This window comes from Phallusia mammillata, chromosome 7 (genome assembly GCF_965637545.1).
Source record: "Phallusia mammillata chromosome 7, kaPhaMamm4.hap1.1, whole genome shotgun sequence".
Taxonomy (NCBI): Eukaryota; Metazoa; Chordata; class Ascidiacea; order Phlebobranchia; family Ascidiidae; genus Phallusia; species Phallusia mammillata.
In genome coordinates, this window is record NC_137258.1 from 6,142,961 (window position 1) to 6,160,320 (window position 17,360).

The 17,360-nt window shown below is 39.6% G+C and overlaps 4 protein-coding genes and 1 pseudogene across 5 annotated transcripts; all 5 read left to right on the forward strand.

Annotated features, from left to right (window-relative positions):
- Positions 1 to 2,401: 2,401 nt before the first annotated feature.
- LOC145239547 (b(0,+)-type amino acid transporter 1-like) lies at positions 2,402 to 4,725 on the forward strand. Its single transcript, XM_080102894.1, has 4 exons — positions 2,402 to 3,285; positions 3,577 to 3,764; positions 3,815 to 4,021; positions 4,152 to 4,725. The coding sequence occupies exons 1-4, from the start codon at positions 2,481 to 2,483 to the stop codon at positions 4,419 to 4,421; spliced, it is 1,470 nt and encodes a 489-aa protein (XP_079959020.1). The 5' UTR covers positions 2,402 to 2,480; the 3' UTR covers positions 4,422 to 4,725.
- A 61-nt stretch (positions 4,726 to 4,786) lies between these two features.
- Positions 4,787 to 8,596, forward strand: LOC145239548 (b(0,+)-type amino acid transporter 1-like). 2 transcript variants are annotated; one of them, XM_080102895.1, is made up of 4 exons: positions 4,787 to 6,479; positions 6,664 to 6,851; positions 7,233 to 7,439; positions 7,836 to 8,596. In XM_080102895.1, exons 1-4 carry the CDS (start codon positions 5,660 to 5,662, stop codon positions 8,085 to 8,087), a joined length of 1,467 nt encoding a protein of 488 aa, XP_079959021.1. In that variant the 5' UTR covers positions 4,787 to 5,659; the 3' UTR covers positions 8,088 to 8,596. The 2 variants fall into 2 exon arrangements, with proteins under 2 accessions (XP_079959021.1, XP_079959023.1); XM_080102897.1 differs by lacking the exon at positions 7,233 to 7,439.
- An 844-nt stretch (positions 8,597 to 9,440) lies between these two features.
- On the forward strand, positions 9,441 to 12,125 carry LOC145237814 (Y+L amino acid transporter 2-like; annotated as a pseudogene).
- A 2,376-nt stretch (positions 12,126 to 14,501) lies between these two features.
- Positions 14,502 to 15,404, forward strand: LOC145237815 (cystine/glutamate transporter-like). Its single transcript, XM_080100803.1, has one exon. The coding sequence runs from the start codon at positions 14,502 to 14,504 to the stop codon at positions 15,402 to 15,404; it is 903 nt and encodes a 300-aa protein (XP_079956929.1).
- A 619-nt stretch (positions 15,405 to 16,023) lies between these two features.
- LOC145202692 (Y+L amino acid transporter 2-like) lies at positions 16,024 to 16,854 on the forward strand. Its single transcript, XM_080075720.1, has 2 exons — positions 16,024 to 16,217; positions 16,622 to 16,854. Exons 1-2 carry the CDS (start codon positions 16,074 to 16,076, stop codon positions 16,733 to 16,735), a joined length of 258 nt encoding a protein of 85 aa, XP_079931846.1. The 5' UTR covers positions 16,024 to 16,073; the 3' UTR covers positions 16,736 to 16,854.
- Positions 16,855 to 17,360: the final 506 nt, after the last annotated feature.

Consider the following 17,360-nt stretch of genomic DNA (forward strand, 5'->3'; position numbering starts at 1 on the left):
GTGCGCCTGCTTACGTGTGTGTGTGTGTGTGTGTGTGTGTGTGTGTGTGTGTGTGTGTGTGTGTATGTGTGTGTGTGTGTGTGTCTGTGTCTGTGTGTGTGTGTGTGTGTGTGTGTCTGTGTGTCTGTCTGTGTGTGTGTGTGTGCGAAATCAAAAGATCCAAACGAAAAAAACAATCTCTGCCGGGATTACGCATTCGAAACGCCGCGCGCGAGCCCGCGCCGCGCACGAGAAGCGCCGCTCATCCGACACGCAATCGAGCGCGACGCGCGCTCGCTCATCCAGCGAAACTCGACAACTGGCGGACGACACTAGAAACGCAGAGTAAAAAGTCTATGACGCACGCCATCTATTGACGGTTTACTGTATCGGTTGTTTGAAAGCCATGATCCGCTTTCTTGCAACAAACAAACAAACAAATAAATTAATAAATATATTTGACTACGTCAAAACCGAAACAAATGTTCTGTGAATACAGGAATTCACACACAAAAGCAATTCCCTCTAGAATAAATAACTAAAAGCCCCCCCAGGTCAACAACACCTGAACACAGATACCGGCAAGGTTAAACAAGGTCACACACACACACACAGGTACAGATCTTGCGCAAGTCGTTCACAAATCCATACTTCCTTTGAAATTCCACGTAAAAAACACCTGCAGAGCAACGTCACCTGAAACTTCAGCCAAGGTAAGACTTCCTTCGGAAGTCACATCTTCAAGTAAGGGGAAGTCCTGATCTTCAAGAAAGGGGAAGTCCTGATCTTCAAGACGTCTTCAAAATGAGGAAGTCGGAAACCAAGACGTAGCCAAGACTTCCTGCGGAAGTCTTAAGACGTCTTCAAGGTCAAGGTCAAGGTAACCGGATGTCTTGCCCGGAACATGGGAATCTACGGACCATCTCTCTACTACTGTCGTCTTCATCAGGGTAAATAACACTGAATGCGACTAGCACAGTGCACAATAAACTCTTATACTCTATTGATGATTAATAACATATAACGACATATTAATTAGTCATTGATACAACGCTGTCAAAACTCAATTTCGGAAAATTAAAGTGTCAGGTTCCGTTTGTACAAAACAGCCAATTTTGATCATACTATTTTTTTTCCGCCTTTTATCGTTTTAGCATTCAAAAACGAGTTGTAGTTGAAAATAACAAATGCTCTACGCTAGGGGCATGTAACCGGCGCTCCGTTGTATTTCAATGCAGTACTAGCATAAAAACGTTCGAGTGGGTCAATGCCTCTGGTGCTATTTTTCTGCGAACTGACAAAGTACGGAACTCATAGGTTTTTTAGAGTGGCATCGGTAAAGTGGCAGTTGTGTCATATAGTCCAAAATGCTATGGTCATTAACTTACCGCCGAAGGATTATTGTACAAGAAATACTTTGACAATCTTTGCTGCTAATGTTCTATGATTCTTGAAATTTTGCAAACGACATTAGATTTTCAAAAAAATTAATAAAAAAATTGTTCTTGTCATGTATGAACAATTAAAGGCATCAAACAAATGTTTTACACTATGTTTGCGCGATATAGCTTAGTTTAACGTAAACACTGATAACAAACACTGAAATTCTATGGGAAGCTACATCAGGAACCGGAAAACACATATTAACTTTTGAAGGAAACGCGTTAGCTATTGGCTACTGACTGCTAACAGTCGAACGCTTAGAAAAGCAGTGTTAAACATAAATATTTGCAGCGTTGGAAGTCAAGCGTACTTACAGCTGAAATCGAAGGAGAATCTATGGCTTTTCAGGAATGATTGGAAACTAATTTGTGTTTAGGTACACGTGTTTTATATTTATAAACGTAACATTAAAAAACAAAAAAAATGTGGTTTCTGTAACCTATCTCAGAGATTATGTGGCTGGTTTTGAAAAGCAATTCTATATCTTACAATACGAGTAAGTTTCACGTTCAAAACATTACGTTAAACGTAAAAGAATGTTTTATTGTTGCAGCTAAGCTAAAAGTGTGTGGAAAAGATCAATTAAATTATCGTATTTCCCCATGCAAATCCTGATGAATTGTTACAAACTGCCCCAACCATGCAGACTGAATCATTTAGAAAACCTGTCTTAATTATTATACCGGGGTTGTGTGCGTCAAAATTCTATTTGCAAGGGGTACATAAATTGGTTTGTATAAACGTATTGTTGGTTAAAAAATCCAACACTCACTGTCAGTACATTGGTAAAGTCAGAATTTTAAGACATTGGCATAAACATCGCGCACTCGAGTTATTTGAGCGCCGTTTAGCAACCGCATAAGTTTGCACGCAAACGCCTTAAGGCGTGCTGACATAACATTGATGCTGCGGTCAATGCTACGTGTTTAAATTTACTGCATCAACAGTGTAGCACAAGCAATGCAAAACGTTGTGCAAAAATGCATTTTGTCTTAAAGGTTGTAGTGTAGGAACAAGCCGTCGGGATTTAGACATTTGCATTCTGTAGGACACTGAAAATGGCGTCTGGACAACCGCAAGAAAAGTTTGAAATGAAAAAACGGATCGGTTTGCTTGCCGGCGTTGCAATAACTACTGGATCAATGGTTGGAACTGGAATTTTCATGTCGCCAGTTGGACTGCTGAAAAACATGCATGGGAGCGTCGGTTTAAGTCTGATCATGTGGTTTGCATGTGGTCTCATTGCTTTGATGTCGTCTCTTTGCTACTGTGAGTTGGGTATCACGTTTGGAGCATCAGGGGGCGATTACAATAACTTTAAGCTGGCCTACGGTGCGCCGCTTGGATTCCTCTACGTTTGGACCAACTTTTTAATACAACCTGGCCAAGCTGCCAGTTATTTGGTGTTTGGGAGGTACTTGTCAATATTGATCATAGGTGAAGGTTGTAATCCACCCGAAGCTGCAGTCAAGCTCTTTGCGCTTTTTCTTCCTTACTCTTTAGTTTACGTCAATTACAGAAGCGTGAAAAGCTCTTTAGCACTGGAAATAATGTTTGCTCTCATCAAATTTTCCGTTTTGCTCGTCATCATTTTCGGAGGCTTGATTCGTTTGGCTGGAGGCAGTAAAGCGGGATTAAACAACTTTCGAACTGCTTTTTCTATGGATCAAATATCCGAGATCACTGTTTCGGACGTGGCCAGGGCTTTTTACCAGGGCATGTTTCCCTATGTGGGATGGCCGATCCTCAATCAGCTCACAGAAGAGATAAAAGACGTAAAACAAAACATGACAAAGTTGGCTGTATTTTCAATTCTCCCAGTGATTGCAATATACATGTTGGTGAACATCGCATACTTTTCAGGTACTGTTGTCTTTTCAAATCAACCAAAACGAGTCAAAATATCGTTGTTACTTCTTCACGTCATGATGTATGCATGTTTAGAATCCCCTTTGCAAGTTTTTCCTATTGGTTTTTCTTAGTTACGAAATCCACGTAATATCGTGTTTTGTTTCAAACCATTCTTGGTATTCTAGCCCCAAGACCAATTACCCGTCGCCGAAAGGCTTTGTTCTATGATTATACACAGCTCAAAATGTTTTGTCACAATATCTAATCAAACTCAAGTGTAAATTAATCAGTATCGTTTTTTAGTTCTACCATTGTCCGAAATGCTATCTTCAAACGCAGTGGGCGTTGCCTTTGCTGATAAGGTTCTGGGTCCAATGGCTTGGATCGTTCCGGTTTGTGTGTGCATCTCGATTATTGGAAGTCAAAATGGTGATGTTATGGGCGATTCCCGGGTCCCATTTGTTGCGGCAAGGGCTGGTTTAATGCCGAAGGTAAACCCTTGTTCCTACATTCTTCCGTTTTTAACTATTTTGCATTTCAGATACTGTCCATGATACACCTGGAATACTATACACCTGCAGCCGCTTTGATGTCGACGTTTCTGGTCTCATTTGCTTACATCTTAATTGGCGATTTTGACACTTTGATATACGCGTTTGGCTTTACATATTGGATCATTTACGGTCTGAGCGCAGCGAGTCTTCTCATACTGAGATGGAAAATGCCAGACCTTGAAAGACCTTACAAGGTGTGTTTGAGGTGCATGAGTACAAGGGTCAAAATTTAACATTAAGCATATCATTTACGGTTTAAAATTTGCTAAGTTGGCCGTTTGCAAGAATCTAAAACAACGTTTTCATCCCAAAATTCTTTTTTAGGTTCCTATTCTCGTTCCTGTATCAGTGTGCTTGATATCATTGTTTATGGTAATCGCACCGCTGGTTCAAAACCCAAGTCCAATCTATTTCTACTCGATCGCTTTCTACATTATTACGCTCATTGCATATTACTTGTACATGGTGAGAGGTTGGCGAATCCCAGGCACGCATAGAATCACAATATTATTTCAGAAAATTGCTGTCGTGGCTGCAACCGACTGGGAAGGATTTGAATACGAAAAACCCAACATTCAATCTCCAACTGCTTAGAATTATAATGTTTATTTAAACTAGGTTTCAAACAATTATTTATTTATCCATTATGTTTATTTTTCATCCATACCAGCGTTTAAAGGTAAATATCGCTTTGTTTATGTTTTGCTCACATAGCCCGCATATTATTGCAAAGTTTCAGCTAAACTTAATCCATGGCTTCAACCCATACGTGGTTTTGCATTAATTTTTGTGTACGCCTATAAGGGAATAAGATTTTTATTGTGTAAATAAAAAATTCGATATACATCTGTGCAAAATGGCACCAACGTTTCATATTTGGTTTCGGTATAACGCCTTTAATGGGCCTGGCGTACTGTGATTTATATATGAGTGTGTCGTGATTGCAGGTCTGACTAACCCCAGTTATGAATTTATTTTCATCCTAACTGGTGTTAGGGAAATGATTTTTTTACAATGTAAGTTTAGTGGCTGTAAAATACCAAATACCAAAAATACACAGTGGATACTTGTAATAACTACAAACTCAAGACTTGAATGTCCATTTCTGACTTCCATTATTGCGACCAGAGTTGAAAGTCGGATCGGGTTTTTCGGGACTGGTTTGGGGCGTGTTTATGAGTTTCAAAGAACCTGCCTTGATTCGGGCCTGACTTTACAGTTTGCATCATTTCTGCAGCAATTTTACCAACTTTTGTGTCTAATTCAGGTATCGTTTTTTTACACAAACCAGATAAAAAAAATGTAAGATTGTTTTGCCTGCACTGTTTCAACGGGAAACATACTGCATGTAGCTACGGGGCATAAATGATAATGCGTTTCCGCAGCGTGATTTGGATGTATGTTTTTGTTGCATCTGTTGGCTCATTATGTCGGTTTTGTTGCAGTCACTGGTTTTTGATCATCAAATCAAGATGCACTACAAATTGCTACAATAGTATTCTGCTTTAGAAGTGTTCGTAACGTTTTGCATGAAATTACTGAGATATGTATGTTATAGATAGGATAGATAATTAAAAAGAGTTTCTTCGGAGTTCCATTCCAGTTACAGTTGATTTAAAAGTTTGTTGATGTGAACGCGTGTAGACTGTAGAATGTAGTTGCAAATTAAGTGACAAACTTCCCACAATCTTACCTTTTTTGAAAAAAAATAGATACTTATGACGCATTTGCAGTTTCACCAAAGTAATGTTATTTGACTCTCCAGGTTAGTTTTGTATCATATTTTATTGAGTGAAGTTTTTGAATCCACAATAGCATTTAAGAAAACAGCTATGTCTACATCTGATGGTGAACAAACAGGCAGGGAGCAAAAATTCGAACTTAAGAAACAAATCGGGCTTTGGGGTGCGGTTGCCTTGGCAACGAGTTCAATGGTTGGTTCGGGAATATTTGTCTCCCCAGTCGGAGTTCTAAACGCTGTCCACGGCAGCGTCGGTGTCAGTCTCCTTATTTGGTTCGGATGTGGCGTCATCGCTATGATGTCATCACTTTGCTATTGTGAACTCGGAACGACGTTCGGTGTATCGGGTGGGGACTACAATAACTTCAAGCTCGCCTACGGACCTCTCATGGCATTTTTATTGGTTTGTAGCAAAAGCTTTTGGCAACCGGGTAACGCTGCCACTTTGCAAATTTTCGCTCGCTACTTGCTTGGGCCATTATTTGGCGACGGTTGCAATCCACCGGAGGTCGCCATTAAAGTTATCGCTTTTCTTACTCTTTCATTCCTCATTTATCTGAACCACCGAAGCGTTACAACCAGCGTCTATTTTGAGATATTTTTCACCGCTGTGAAATTTCTTGCTTTGATGATGATAGCTGTGGTTGGAATCGTTCATTTGACGAACGGGAGACGTGCTGGGATTTACAACTTCCAGCATGCGTTTGACTCACCGCAAACGTCAAAGTTGACCCTTGCGGATATCGCTCGGGGTTTCCATTTTGGAATTTTTCCCTACAGTGGGTGGTCAATGCTGAACAACGTGACCGAAGAAATTCAGGACATGAAGAAGAATTTGCCGCGCGCCGCAATTTTATCATTGACCTCTGTCACCATCATTTATCTATTTGTCAACGTCGGATATCTTTCAGGTACAAATTAGTTGGTAAAATATTTTTATTATCACTTCATGTCAATAACCTTTGTTATTATGCTTAAAGTTTAGTCTTTTCGGGTGTATGGTTGGTTTGGAGCAATTTTTCCTTTTTAAGCGTGATTCTGTATTCGAATCTCTTTGATTTTGAAATGAGCAAAAATCGGTTTTCCTTTTTGCAGTGCTTGGTGTTCCAGAGATGTTGTCAAGCAAAGCGGTAGCTGTGGATTTTGCCCAACAAGTCCTCGGTGCAATGGCCTGGTTTATTCCCACCGCTGTTTGTATTTCCTCTGTCGGAACCCAGAACGCAAGTTACCTCTCTGAAGCGAGAATCGCGTTTGTGGCTGCGAGATCAGGATTCATGCCAATGGTAATAAAATGATAAACATACCAGTCTGTAGGAAGGTCAAATATCTTTTGCTCTTAACCCAATAGAAAATCATGTGCTTTATAAGTCCCATAGCTATTTATAAAGGACAGCTACGTGAATTGTATTTAGATCTTCTTGGATAAACTAAGTATTACGTTTCTTCACATAAAAGGTGTATGACATAAGAAACGTAAAAGGTCTGTAAAATAAAGAGTTACATTTGTACTGTAGCATTTAAAAGTTCTTTGGACAACTTGCAAATGCATCAAATGCCTCCTAAAAACCTCCTAGGCTGAAAACTATTGGGTTAAACCCTTTTTTTGAATTGGTGTGCCGCAATTCTTTCATTTCTTGAAATGTTTACAACGTTTATGGTAACAGCTATATTCGACCATCCACGTTCAATGGATCTCACCCACAGTGGCTCTTTGTTCTCTCGGCCTTGTGATATCTTTTTTCCTTTTATTGGGAGACTTCGATGTTTTAATGGAGGCGTTTGGCTTTGTGATGTGGACCTTCTGCTTTCTCAGTGCAGCAAGTTTATTGATACTTAGATGGAAGATGCCAAATGTTCACAGACCATACAAGGTCAGAATGTGTTCTGTGTTAAATTACAAATGGCCTGTGAAACTGCACTATTACTTGTCATTTAAATGCGGTTAACTGTCTTACGTTATGGTAGTGGTCGTTAACATTTTTAATTGTTGGGATCCCTTTGAATTATTCAACTATTCCTCGCATCTCTTTTTGTATTTTTTTTAACTGGAAGTTTTATTACCTTACCCCCAGTGGTTGTATGCTCCCACACTCTAGGAACAGAATTTCTCCCGGTGTGGAACCCCTGCGCTAAGTTCATTTGGGTGTCTTTGTAATAGTATTTTTTCAGTGGAGTAAAACTTTTATTTTACTTGTACTGTTATTACCAGCAAACAGAATCGCTTTGCTATAGTCTTTACCAACATTTAATTGCTTCTATATTTTTAGGTGCCATTGCTCATTCCAATCATCGTGTGTATCATGTCTGCTTACTTCGTGGTGGCTCCTCTTATCGATAACCCAAGTTTCGTTTACTTTTACGCCATCGGATTTTACTTGTTGATCTCCATCATTTATTACATATTCCTTGTTAGAAAGTGCAGGATTCCAGGTATGGAGAGATTCAACACATTTGTGCAGAAGTTTGTGCTCGTTGCTGAAACAGAATGGGAAGGATTCGAATACGAGAGGAATCACTAGAAAGGAAAATTTTGTTTTATGCGACAAATTTGTGAAATGTTTTGTTGCAATTGTCAAATTATGTTTGTTTTATATTGATTGCATTGAATGCAAGAATAATCTTCATCAGGACTTTTTTGTCAGCCTTAAAACCTAGCTGTCAAAAATGATTCGGCATAAAGTCTGGTTCATATTCGTTGCAATACGCACCATTAAGAAACAGAACTGTTACTTTTTGCCGTACGAAATAAACACAACAGTTTGAAACAAAATAACTTGACGAAAAGTTAGAACGAAAAGTGATGGTTTGGAATTATAAAATCTTGTACGAATCTACTTTTGCAATATGTTTTGCTGTGAACTAATCAAATCTCTCCTGAAGCTGCTTGTGATGGCAGTGTCACTAAAAACATAGAAATGTCTGAACAATCAGTTGAATGTAACCATGAAGTGTTGTAGTTAAAATTTGATTGTTTTGTTTTTTGTCGAATAATTTTGAAACCGACACAATTACAAAAATAAAGACTGAGGACGAAACATTGCAAGTGATACGCATGCGTGAGTTTCACGAGCTCAACAAAGTCTTGAGCCTGTGTTTACTGCATGCAATGATGCATTGCAATTGCGTACTGTTTTCACGTCAAAAAGAAAAACGACTGCTAAACAGTAGGTTAACAGTTTCGCAGACAAAGAACGTCTTGCTGCGCTTAAACTGTTGAGAGATCTGAGGTTTATCAATCCGTTTCTCGTTAATCAAACTTAACCTTTTTTGTTTGACAACAGTCACAATTTTTGTATGGTTACTAAATGTTTCGAAAGCCCGGAAATTTGCAGGTAGACTGAGTGGTAAACAGACAAATAATCCACCTTGGTAGACTTAGTGAAAATGCAAAAGGGTGTTGTAACGTTTAGGAAGATGTACGGCAAGGAACGCAGGTTTACAATACTGCAAACCAAGGTAACCTGGTTCTGCAAAAGGTTGTTAGCTTGTAAATCTGACCACAGTGCGAATAGAAGGACTTGGACAACTAGATAATTCTAGTTGTCTAATTCGTCAAATTAGATCAAAATTACGGTAATTCTAATTCCAATCTAATTTAGAAATATCGATTAAGCTCTAATTCTTACTCTAATCTAATTCTCAGTTTTCCCCCAAACGCATTTGTCCAACAGCATTTTAGACATGTGAAATGATTATACGTTTCATGTTACACATTGCGTCCGCAGTGTCAATCGAGGGCAGTTTAAAATACTCGCGTGTTCAACCGTTTTTGAATGTACAGTGATGTAATTTTTGAACTTTTTGTTAAGTTGGCTTAGGTAGATACATTTCGTTTAGTTTGCTGAAAACAAAGACTCACCATGGAAATGTCGAATACCAGCATTTCGCAAGAGAAAAAGTTTAAAATGAAAAAGAGGATAAGTCTTTTTGGTGGGATAGCGCTTTCAACTGGCATTATAGTCGGCACTGGCATCTTTGTCTCACCGGTGGGAGTTCTACGCAATGTCCACGGAAGCGTTGGCCTCAGTCTAATTATATGGGTCGTTTGCGGCATAATCTCCATTCTATCAGCACTGTTATTGTGAGCTCGGAGCCACCTTTGGGGCATCAGGCCACCCTTCTTATTTTCGCTCGATACTTTACCAGTCCGATGTTTAGTGAAGGTTGCCATCCGCCAGAGAGCCTCATAAAGATCGTAGCCATCATGTTGCTCTTTGTGCTTATATTTCTCAATTACCGTAGCGTCAAAACGTCAGTTATGACTGAAATCGCATTCACCACTTTCAAATACCTAGCGATGCTGGTTATATCGGTAGCAGGTATCGTTGTTTTGATAAAAGGGAGTCGAGTAGCTGAGGAAAATTTTACAACTCATGCATTTCCACCTTAACAAATATCTGAGATTTCAGTATCCGAAATGGCGATGGCGATTTACCTAGGCCTTTTCCCTTACAACGGATGGATGGTTTTGACCAATGTGACAGAAGAGATAAAAGATATGAAAAGAAACCTCCCGAGAGCGATATTGATTTCACTCATGACTATCACGACCATGTATATTTTCGTGAACATCGGATATTTTTCAGGTAATAGATTTGGGTTTCTTGATTTTTGAACGAAAAAACATAGCGTTTTTCCAATGAGCACTATCTGCCTATTATTTGTAAAATGAAATCAATACATTCTTGTTGCAGTACTGACTGTTCCTGAAATGTTAAGCAGCAAGGCGGTAGGAGTGGCATTTGCCAACAGGTTTTTTGGAAGCTTTGCTTGGATTATTCCAGTTATTGTTTGTGTGTCAACGGTTGGAAATCAAAATGGATCGCTGCTGGCCAATGCCAGAGTGCCCTACGTTTCAGCAAGATCTGGTCTCATGCCAAAAGTAAGAGACAACTCGCTTACTGTTTAAGTCCTGGAAATAGATGCCACAAGCGTTTTTCGAATTTGTAAGATTATTTTACGTCCACGATGTGCAGATCTTGGAGATGCCGCACGTGGAATACTTTACACCTGCACCTGCCTTACTTGCAATGTATTTTACAACAATGGCTTACATCATCGTGGGGGACTTTGACATGCTGATATATGTGTTTGAGTTCACCTCCTGGACCGTGTACGGTTTGAGTGCTGGCAGCGTGATTATACTGCGTTGGAAAATGCCGGACATTCCACGTCCGTTCAAGGTATTTAGGCTCATTTTTATTTTAGGCAAAAGAAGATGCATGTAAAAGTATGCGCATATAAAACGGCTTACAAAAAGAATGATAGAAATCATTATTATCGATATACAGAAGTTTCAAAACAAAAAATGACAATTGTGTGGATTTACTGTTTGTAGGTTCCTATTGTGGTTCCCGTTTTGGTTTGCATCATATCAATTGCCCTTGTCGTCACACCTCTTATAGCAGGGGCGGGCAACTTCTCCAGTCGGCGGGCCTGATATGGGAAAATGAAGTACTTCGCGGGCCGGATTCCTGAATCGATACATTAATCGCGTATTTATCCAGTGATTTGAAACGGATTTTTGACCACATAAACCAGGGGTGGGGAACCTTTTTGTTTATAAAGGCTACCAAACGATTTATCGACACTCGTGTAGGCCGCATAGACTATTTTCCAGGCCAAGGGCAGTGATGTTCAAACTTTTTGACTTACAGAATGGTCGTTTTGCTATTTCCTCGTAGTTTGTAGGACTTACGGTCTCAGCTAATTAAAATTCCTCACTACATTTTCATCTTCACTACAACATTCAGGATTTATTTAAACTAGAAATTGCTGAACCTGGAGTTTTTGGTAGTCCTAACTATGGAAATCGCTTTATGTACCACTATGGGACCACATGGGTCTTGTTTGAAAACCGCTGCCCTGGAACTAATCAAAAAATAATCTGCAATAAAGTCAAAAATACGTTTCTGTCTATTTTTTTTTTCAGCGCCTGGTGCAGTCGGTTATATCAACATCTTAAAAATGTATTTTGCCATCGAAAGCCGCACTTAGTGCCCTAAAAGGCCGCATCTGGCCTTTAGGCCGCAGGTTCCCCACCCCTGAACTAGGCTATACGTGTGGAAACAAAGAAAACCGTTAAAGTAGGACACACACAAGGTTGGTAGTTATGTCGTAACAATGGACGTATGGTGCAATGGCAACAACGGCGGGAAATTTTTTTGCTATTGGGGAGCGTTACTGTGCGTTACAACTGTAATTTGACGTAGTAAGCAAGTAATGGGGGATTGCGGCAGACTGTGGCCGCGGGCCACATTCTCATGTAAGACCGGAAACTGTCCCCGGGCCGCTCAAAATCCCGTCGCGGGCCGGATCCGGCCCGCGGGCCGTATGTTGCCCACCCCTGTCTTATAGGAAAGCCAAGTTTCATCCTTTTCTGGGCGATTGGCTTCTACATTATTTCAGCGATTGGCTATTATTTCTACATTGTAAAGAAGTGCAACATTCCGGGATCAGAGAGGTTTACCGTTTTCCTGCAGAAACTTCTGAATGTTGCACAGACTGACTGGGAGGGATTTGATTACCAACGAGAGGCTAAAAACACTGAACTATAAATCGCTACTGTTTTAATATCATTCATGATTTGACCATCTTATTTTGAACGTTGCTTTTGGAAAGTTTTCTGGACTTTTCTGTTGTATGTTTTGCATGCTGCGGGAATATATTATGATCACTATCGAATGATGCAAAGTTCTATTCTAGCATATTTTAATACGCTTCTGTAATTTTACAGCTATTTTCTCTAAGTGATATTGATCGTAAATATTTCTTTTGTCCACATAAGTTGAAATTTTCTTGTCTCCATTATAACACTCAGCGAAGCTGAAAAGACTATAATTAGGGCGGCAACCTTTCATAATTAGTTTCGTCGCCACTGTTCGTACAAAATCTTGTACAAAAAGCACATGCATCCCATAGCTGATGAACAACTATCAATATTGGTGATCCACTTAAGTTGTTTCTGTTCCGCCTAATATCTGTTAAAACATATCTTTCTATTTCTTACTGTCTGATGGTTATAATATAGGCAAATTAGTCCATCTTGGTTTGGCCCAGTTCGAAAACACTCGGGTATATAACTTTTGCAGAAAGGTGTAACTGCTTCTAAAAAGGAATTGTATTCTTGAAGCAGTGAAAACCAACGTAAACTGATACTGCAGCACAAACTGCTGTGATAACACGGTGCATATATTTACATATGTCGCAACATTTGTATTATGTTGGCCACCGCTACTAAGCAAGTCTTCATTGCCGGTTTGCTAAAATTCGTAAACGAATGACTTTTGTAAATCTGAGTACAGTGTAAATATAAGTTTCATTTGCTGTGCTACTCAAATGTGATTTACAAGCCGCACACAAAAATATAAACGTAAGTTTTGTGGCTGTGAAACATCAAATACCAACAATAGCCTACACAGTGGAAACTTGTAATTACTGGAAACTCACGACTTGAATATCCATTTCTAAATTTCATTATTGCGACCAGAGTTGTAAGTCGGATCGGGCTCTTCGAATCATGTTTGTGGCGTGTTTGGGAGTTTCAAAAAACCTGGCTTCATTCGGGACTGAAGTTACACTCGGCATCATTTCTGTCGCAATTTTACCAACTTTTGTGTCTAATTCAGGCTTCGTTGTTTACACACACGCCAGATAATGTTTTACAGATTTTTTTGCCTGCACTGTTTCAACAGGAAACATACTGCTTGCAGCTACTGGGCATAAAGGATAATGCGTTTCCGCAGCGAGATATCGACGTATGTTTTTGCTGCATGAGTTGGCTCTTTATAAGTCAGTTTTATAGCAGTGCCAGGTTCTCGATCAACAAATCGAAATGCACTACAAACTGCTACAATAGTATTCTGCTTCATACGTGTTTATAACGTTTTGCATGAGAATACTGAGATAGGTATGTTTAAAAATTAGTTTTTTCGGAGTTCCATTCCAGTTGCAGTTTATTTGAAAGTTTGATGTGATGGCGTAGAGCAGTGGTTCTCAACCTTTTTTCTTTCGTGGCCCATTTTCATTAAACAAAAATTCTGTGGCCCAGTAAATTTATATGAAAGAAAAACACAACTATAAAATAGGTTCAGAACAAAAAAAATGCAGATCACATTTTGAACAGATGTTAAGTTTAAAATAACTTAAAGAAAAAAAATCATAAAACAGCACTTTCCCTTCTTTGAATCAAGCACTTTTAGTTAGGACCAGAGTAATTGGACAATGGATATGCTGCTACTATCTGGCTTTATTGTAATCACAAAGTAGTTTATTACATCATAAACATAAGGTGTTGCCAAAACGCAAAGTAACTTTATACCGTAAATAGATTAATTCAAATAAATTCACATTCCTTCTCAATTCCTCCCCAAACCATTATTCTTGTAAAATTGAGTGTACTGACACAAATCAAAGTATTTTTTTGATTGGTCTGTGGCCCAATGAAAATGCTTCCATGGCCCACTGGTTGAGAACCGCTGGCGTAGAGCCATAGACTGTAGACTCTACAGTGTAGAGCAGTGGTTCTCAAACTCGGTTTTCGGGGCCGCATGCGGCTCCCAACAACTTATTTTGCGGCTCGCACCAGACCTCAGAAAACCACCATACATTGCTATTTTATGTTTCAAAGTAATAATCTTTAGGGATTTTCTCAAAGTTTCGTTTTTTTGCGGCTCCCTACACACTTAAAAAAGTACCATTTGGCCCCGACAATAAAAAAGTTTGAGAACCACTGGTGTAGAGTGTAGTTACTCTGCAATGATTCTAAATTGAGTGACAAACTTCACACACTCCCCATCGTGTTTTTCTTTCAAATTAGATATTTGCAACGCATTTGCAGCTTTAAGTAATGTTATTTGCCTCTCCAGGTTAGTTTTGTATCATTCTTTATTGAGTAAAGTTTCAAATACAAAATCGCATTTAGGAAAACAGCTATGTCTACAACTGATGGTGAACAAACAGGCAAGGAGCAAAAATTCGAACTTCAGAAGAAAATCGGGCTTTGGGGTGCGGTTGCCTTGGCAACGAGTTCAATGGTTGGTTCAGGAATATTTGTGTCGCCCGTCGGAGTTTTAAACTCCGTCCACGGCAGTGTCGGCGTCAGTCTCCTTATTTGGTTCGGATGTGGCGTCATCGCTATGATGTCATCACTCTGCTATTGTGAACTCGGAACGACGTTCGGTGTATCGGGTGGGGACTACAATAACTTCAAACTCGCCTACGGACCTCTCATGGCATTTTTACTAGTCTGTACCAGAAGTTTTTGGCATCCAGGCCATGCTATCACTTTGCAAATTTTCGCTCGCTATTTGCTTGGGCCATTGTTTGGTGACGGTTGCAATCCACCGGAGGTCGCCATTAAGTTCATAGCTTTCCTTACTCTTTCATTCCTTATCCACCTCAACCACCGAAGCGTTACAACCAGCGTCCATTTTGAGATATTTTTCACTGCTGCGAAATTTCTTGCTTTAATGATAATAGCTGTGGTAGGGATCGTTCATTTGGCGAACGGGAGACATTCTGGGGTTTACAACTTCCAACATGCGTTTGACTCACCGCAGACGTCAAAGTTGACCCTTGCGGACATCGCTCGGGGTTTCCATTTCGGAATTTTCCCCTATAACGGGTGGTATGCTCTAAACAACGTGATTGAAGAAATTCAGGACATGAAGAAGAATTTGCCCCGCGCTGCTATTTTATCATTAATCTCTGTCACAATCATTTATTTGCTAGTCAACGTCGGATATCTTTCAGGTACAAATCAGTTTGCAAAATATTTTATTATCACGTATTGTCAACAACGTTTGTTATTATGCTCAAAGTTTATCCTTTTCTGATGTATGGTTGGTTTGGAGCATTTTTTTTCATTTTAAGCGTGATCTGTATTCGAAACTCTTTCTATTTTGAGAAGAGCAAAAATCGTTTTTTCTTTCTGCAGTGCTTAGTGTTCCAGAGAGGTGGCTAGCAAAGCGGTAGCTGTGGGTTTTGCCCAACATGTGCTCGGTGCAGTGGCCTGGTTTATACCCACCGCTGTTTGTATTTCCTCTGTCGGAACTCAGAACGCATGTTACCTCTCGGAAGCGAGAGTCGCGTTTGTGGCTGCAAGATCAGGATTCATGCCAATGGTAATAAAATGATAAAAAATAGAAATCTGTTGGTGGGTCAAAGAACATTTAAATCTCCTTGGATGAACTGAGTATTACATTTTTTCACATAAGAAGGTGTATGACATAAGAAACATAAAAAGTCTGAAAGACCGGTTTTGCTGCAAGACAAAGCGGTTGCACTTGTAGTGTAGTATTAATTGGTCGTTTGGCAACTTTGCAAATGCATCAAAAGACCTTCCCAAAACACCCTAGGCTGAAAACCATTGGGTCAAACCTAATCTTTTTTCAATTTGTTTCCCAATAATCTTCCAAATTTTAAAACGTTTATGGTAACAGCTATATTCGACCATCCACGTTCAATGGATTTCACCCACAGCGGCTCTCTGTTCTATCGGCCTCATGACATCCTTCTTTCTGTTATTGGGAAACTTCGATGTTTTAATGGAGGCGTTTGGCTTCGTGTTGTGGACCTTCTGCTTTCTCAGTGCTGCAAGGTTGTTGATACTCAGATGGAAGATGCCAAATGTCCACAGACCATATAAGGTCAGGATTTGTATTGTGTTAAATTACAAATGGCCTGTGAAACTGTACTAATTTTTACTCGTCATTTAAATGCGGTTAACCGTCTTACGTTATGGTAGTGGTCGTTAACATTTTTAATTGTTGGGATCCCTTTGAATTATTTAACTATTCCTCGCATCTCTTTTTGAATTTTTTCTAACTGTAAGTTTTATTACCTTACCCCCAGTGGTTCAGTGTGCGCTCCCACACTCTAGAAACAGAATTTCTCCTGGTGTGGAACCCCTGTGCTAAGTTCATTTGGGTGTCTTTGTAATAGTATTTTTTCAGTGGAGTAAAACTTTTATTTTACTTGTATTGTTATTAGCAGCAAACAGAATCGCTTTGCTGTCGTCTTTACCAACATTTAATTGCTTCTGTATGTTTAGGTGCCATTGCTCATTCCAATCATCGTGTGTATCATGTCTGCTTACTTCGTGGTGGCTCCTCTTATCGATACCCAAGTTTCGTTTACTTTTACGCCATCGGATTTTACTTGTTGATCTCCATCATTTATTACACATTCCTTGTTAGAAAGTGCAGGATTCCGGGTATGGAGGGATTCAACACATTTGTGCAGAAGTTTGTGCTCGTTGCTGAAACAGAATGGGAAGGATTCGAATGCGAGAGGAATCAGTAAAATAAACAATTACTTTTGAATGCAAAGACGTCCCATTTTTCCTTTTGTCGACATTTTTGGTTTAATTCCAAAGAATTGCAAGTGATTAGTACACGCGTGATTTCACTAGCATGACGAAGTCTTTAATTTGTTTTGCCAAAATGCAATGATGCACTGCAATGGCAAATCGTTTCATGCCAAAATGAAAACGATTGTTCAGCAGTTGGTCACCAGTTGTTCGGCTTTAGGTGCCACTAACAGTCTTAGGTATAATCTTCAATGGCATCAAGACGCTTCGGTATACAGAGAGCTGCAGTTAAACCCCAAGTAAGCTGTGGGTTGTTTGCTAAGACCGCCAATCGTTGTTTGCCTACACTGCTCTCGGAGAAAACATCCTGCATAAAGCTGAATATAAACGATAATGCGTTTCTGCATAACAGCGTTATTGGGCGCAAGATTTTGCTGCATCAGTTGGCCAGAATACCAGTTCATAGCAGTCTCAGATTTTG

What these genes read in the sequence shown, in the direction of transcription:
- LOC145202692 (XM_080075720.1), top strand. Translation starts at nt 16,074, where the DNA reads ATGACATCCTTCTTTCTGTTATTGGGAAACTTCGATGTTTTAATGGAG. An exon ending in ATGTCCACAGACCATATAAG is followed by an intron (nt 16,218 to 16,621) that starts GTCAGGATTTGT and finishes CTGTATGTTTAG; the next exon opens with GTGCCATTGCTCATTCCAAT.
- LOC145239547 (XM_080102894.1), top strand. Translation starts at nt 2,481, where the DNA reads ATGGCGTCTGGACAACCGCAAGAAAAGTTTGAAATGAAAAAACGGATC. An exon ending in GAACATCGCATACTTTTCAG is followed by an intron (nt 3,286 to 3,576) that starts GTACTGTTGTCT and finishes ATCGTTTTTTAG; the next exon opens with TTCTACCATTGTCCGAAATG. An exon ending in GGGCTGGTTTAATGCCGAAG is followed by an intron (nt 3,765 to 3,814) that starts GTAAACCCTTGT and finishes TTTGCATTTCAG; the next exon opens with ATACTGTCCATGATACACCT.
- LOC145237815 (XM_080100803.1), top strand. Translation starts at nt 14,502, where the DNA reads ATGTCTACAACTGATGGTGAACAAACAGGCAAGGAGCAAAAATTCGAA.
- LOC145239548 (XM_080102895.1), top strand. Translation starts at nt 5,660, where the DNA reads ATGTCTACATCTGATGGTGAACAAACAGGCAGGGAGCAAAAATTCGAA. An exon ending in GATCAGGATTCATGCCAATG is followed by an intron (nt 6,852 to 7,232) that starts GTAATAAAATGA and finishes TTATGGTAACAG; the next exon opens with CTATATTCGACCATCCACGT. An exon ending in ATGTTCACAGACCATACAAG is followed by an intron (nt 7,440 to 7,835) that starts GTCAGAATGTGT and finishes CTATATTTTTAG; the next exon opens with GTGCCATTGCTCATTCCAAT.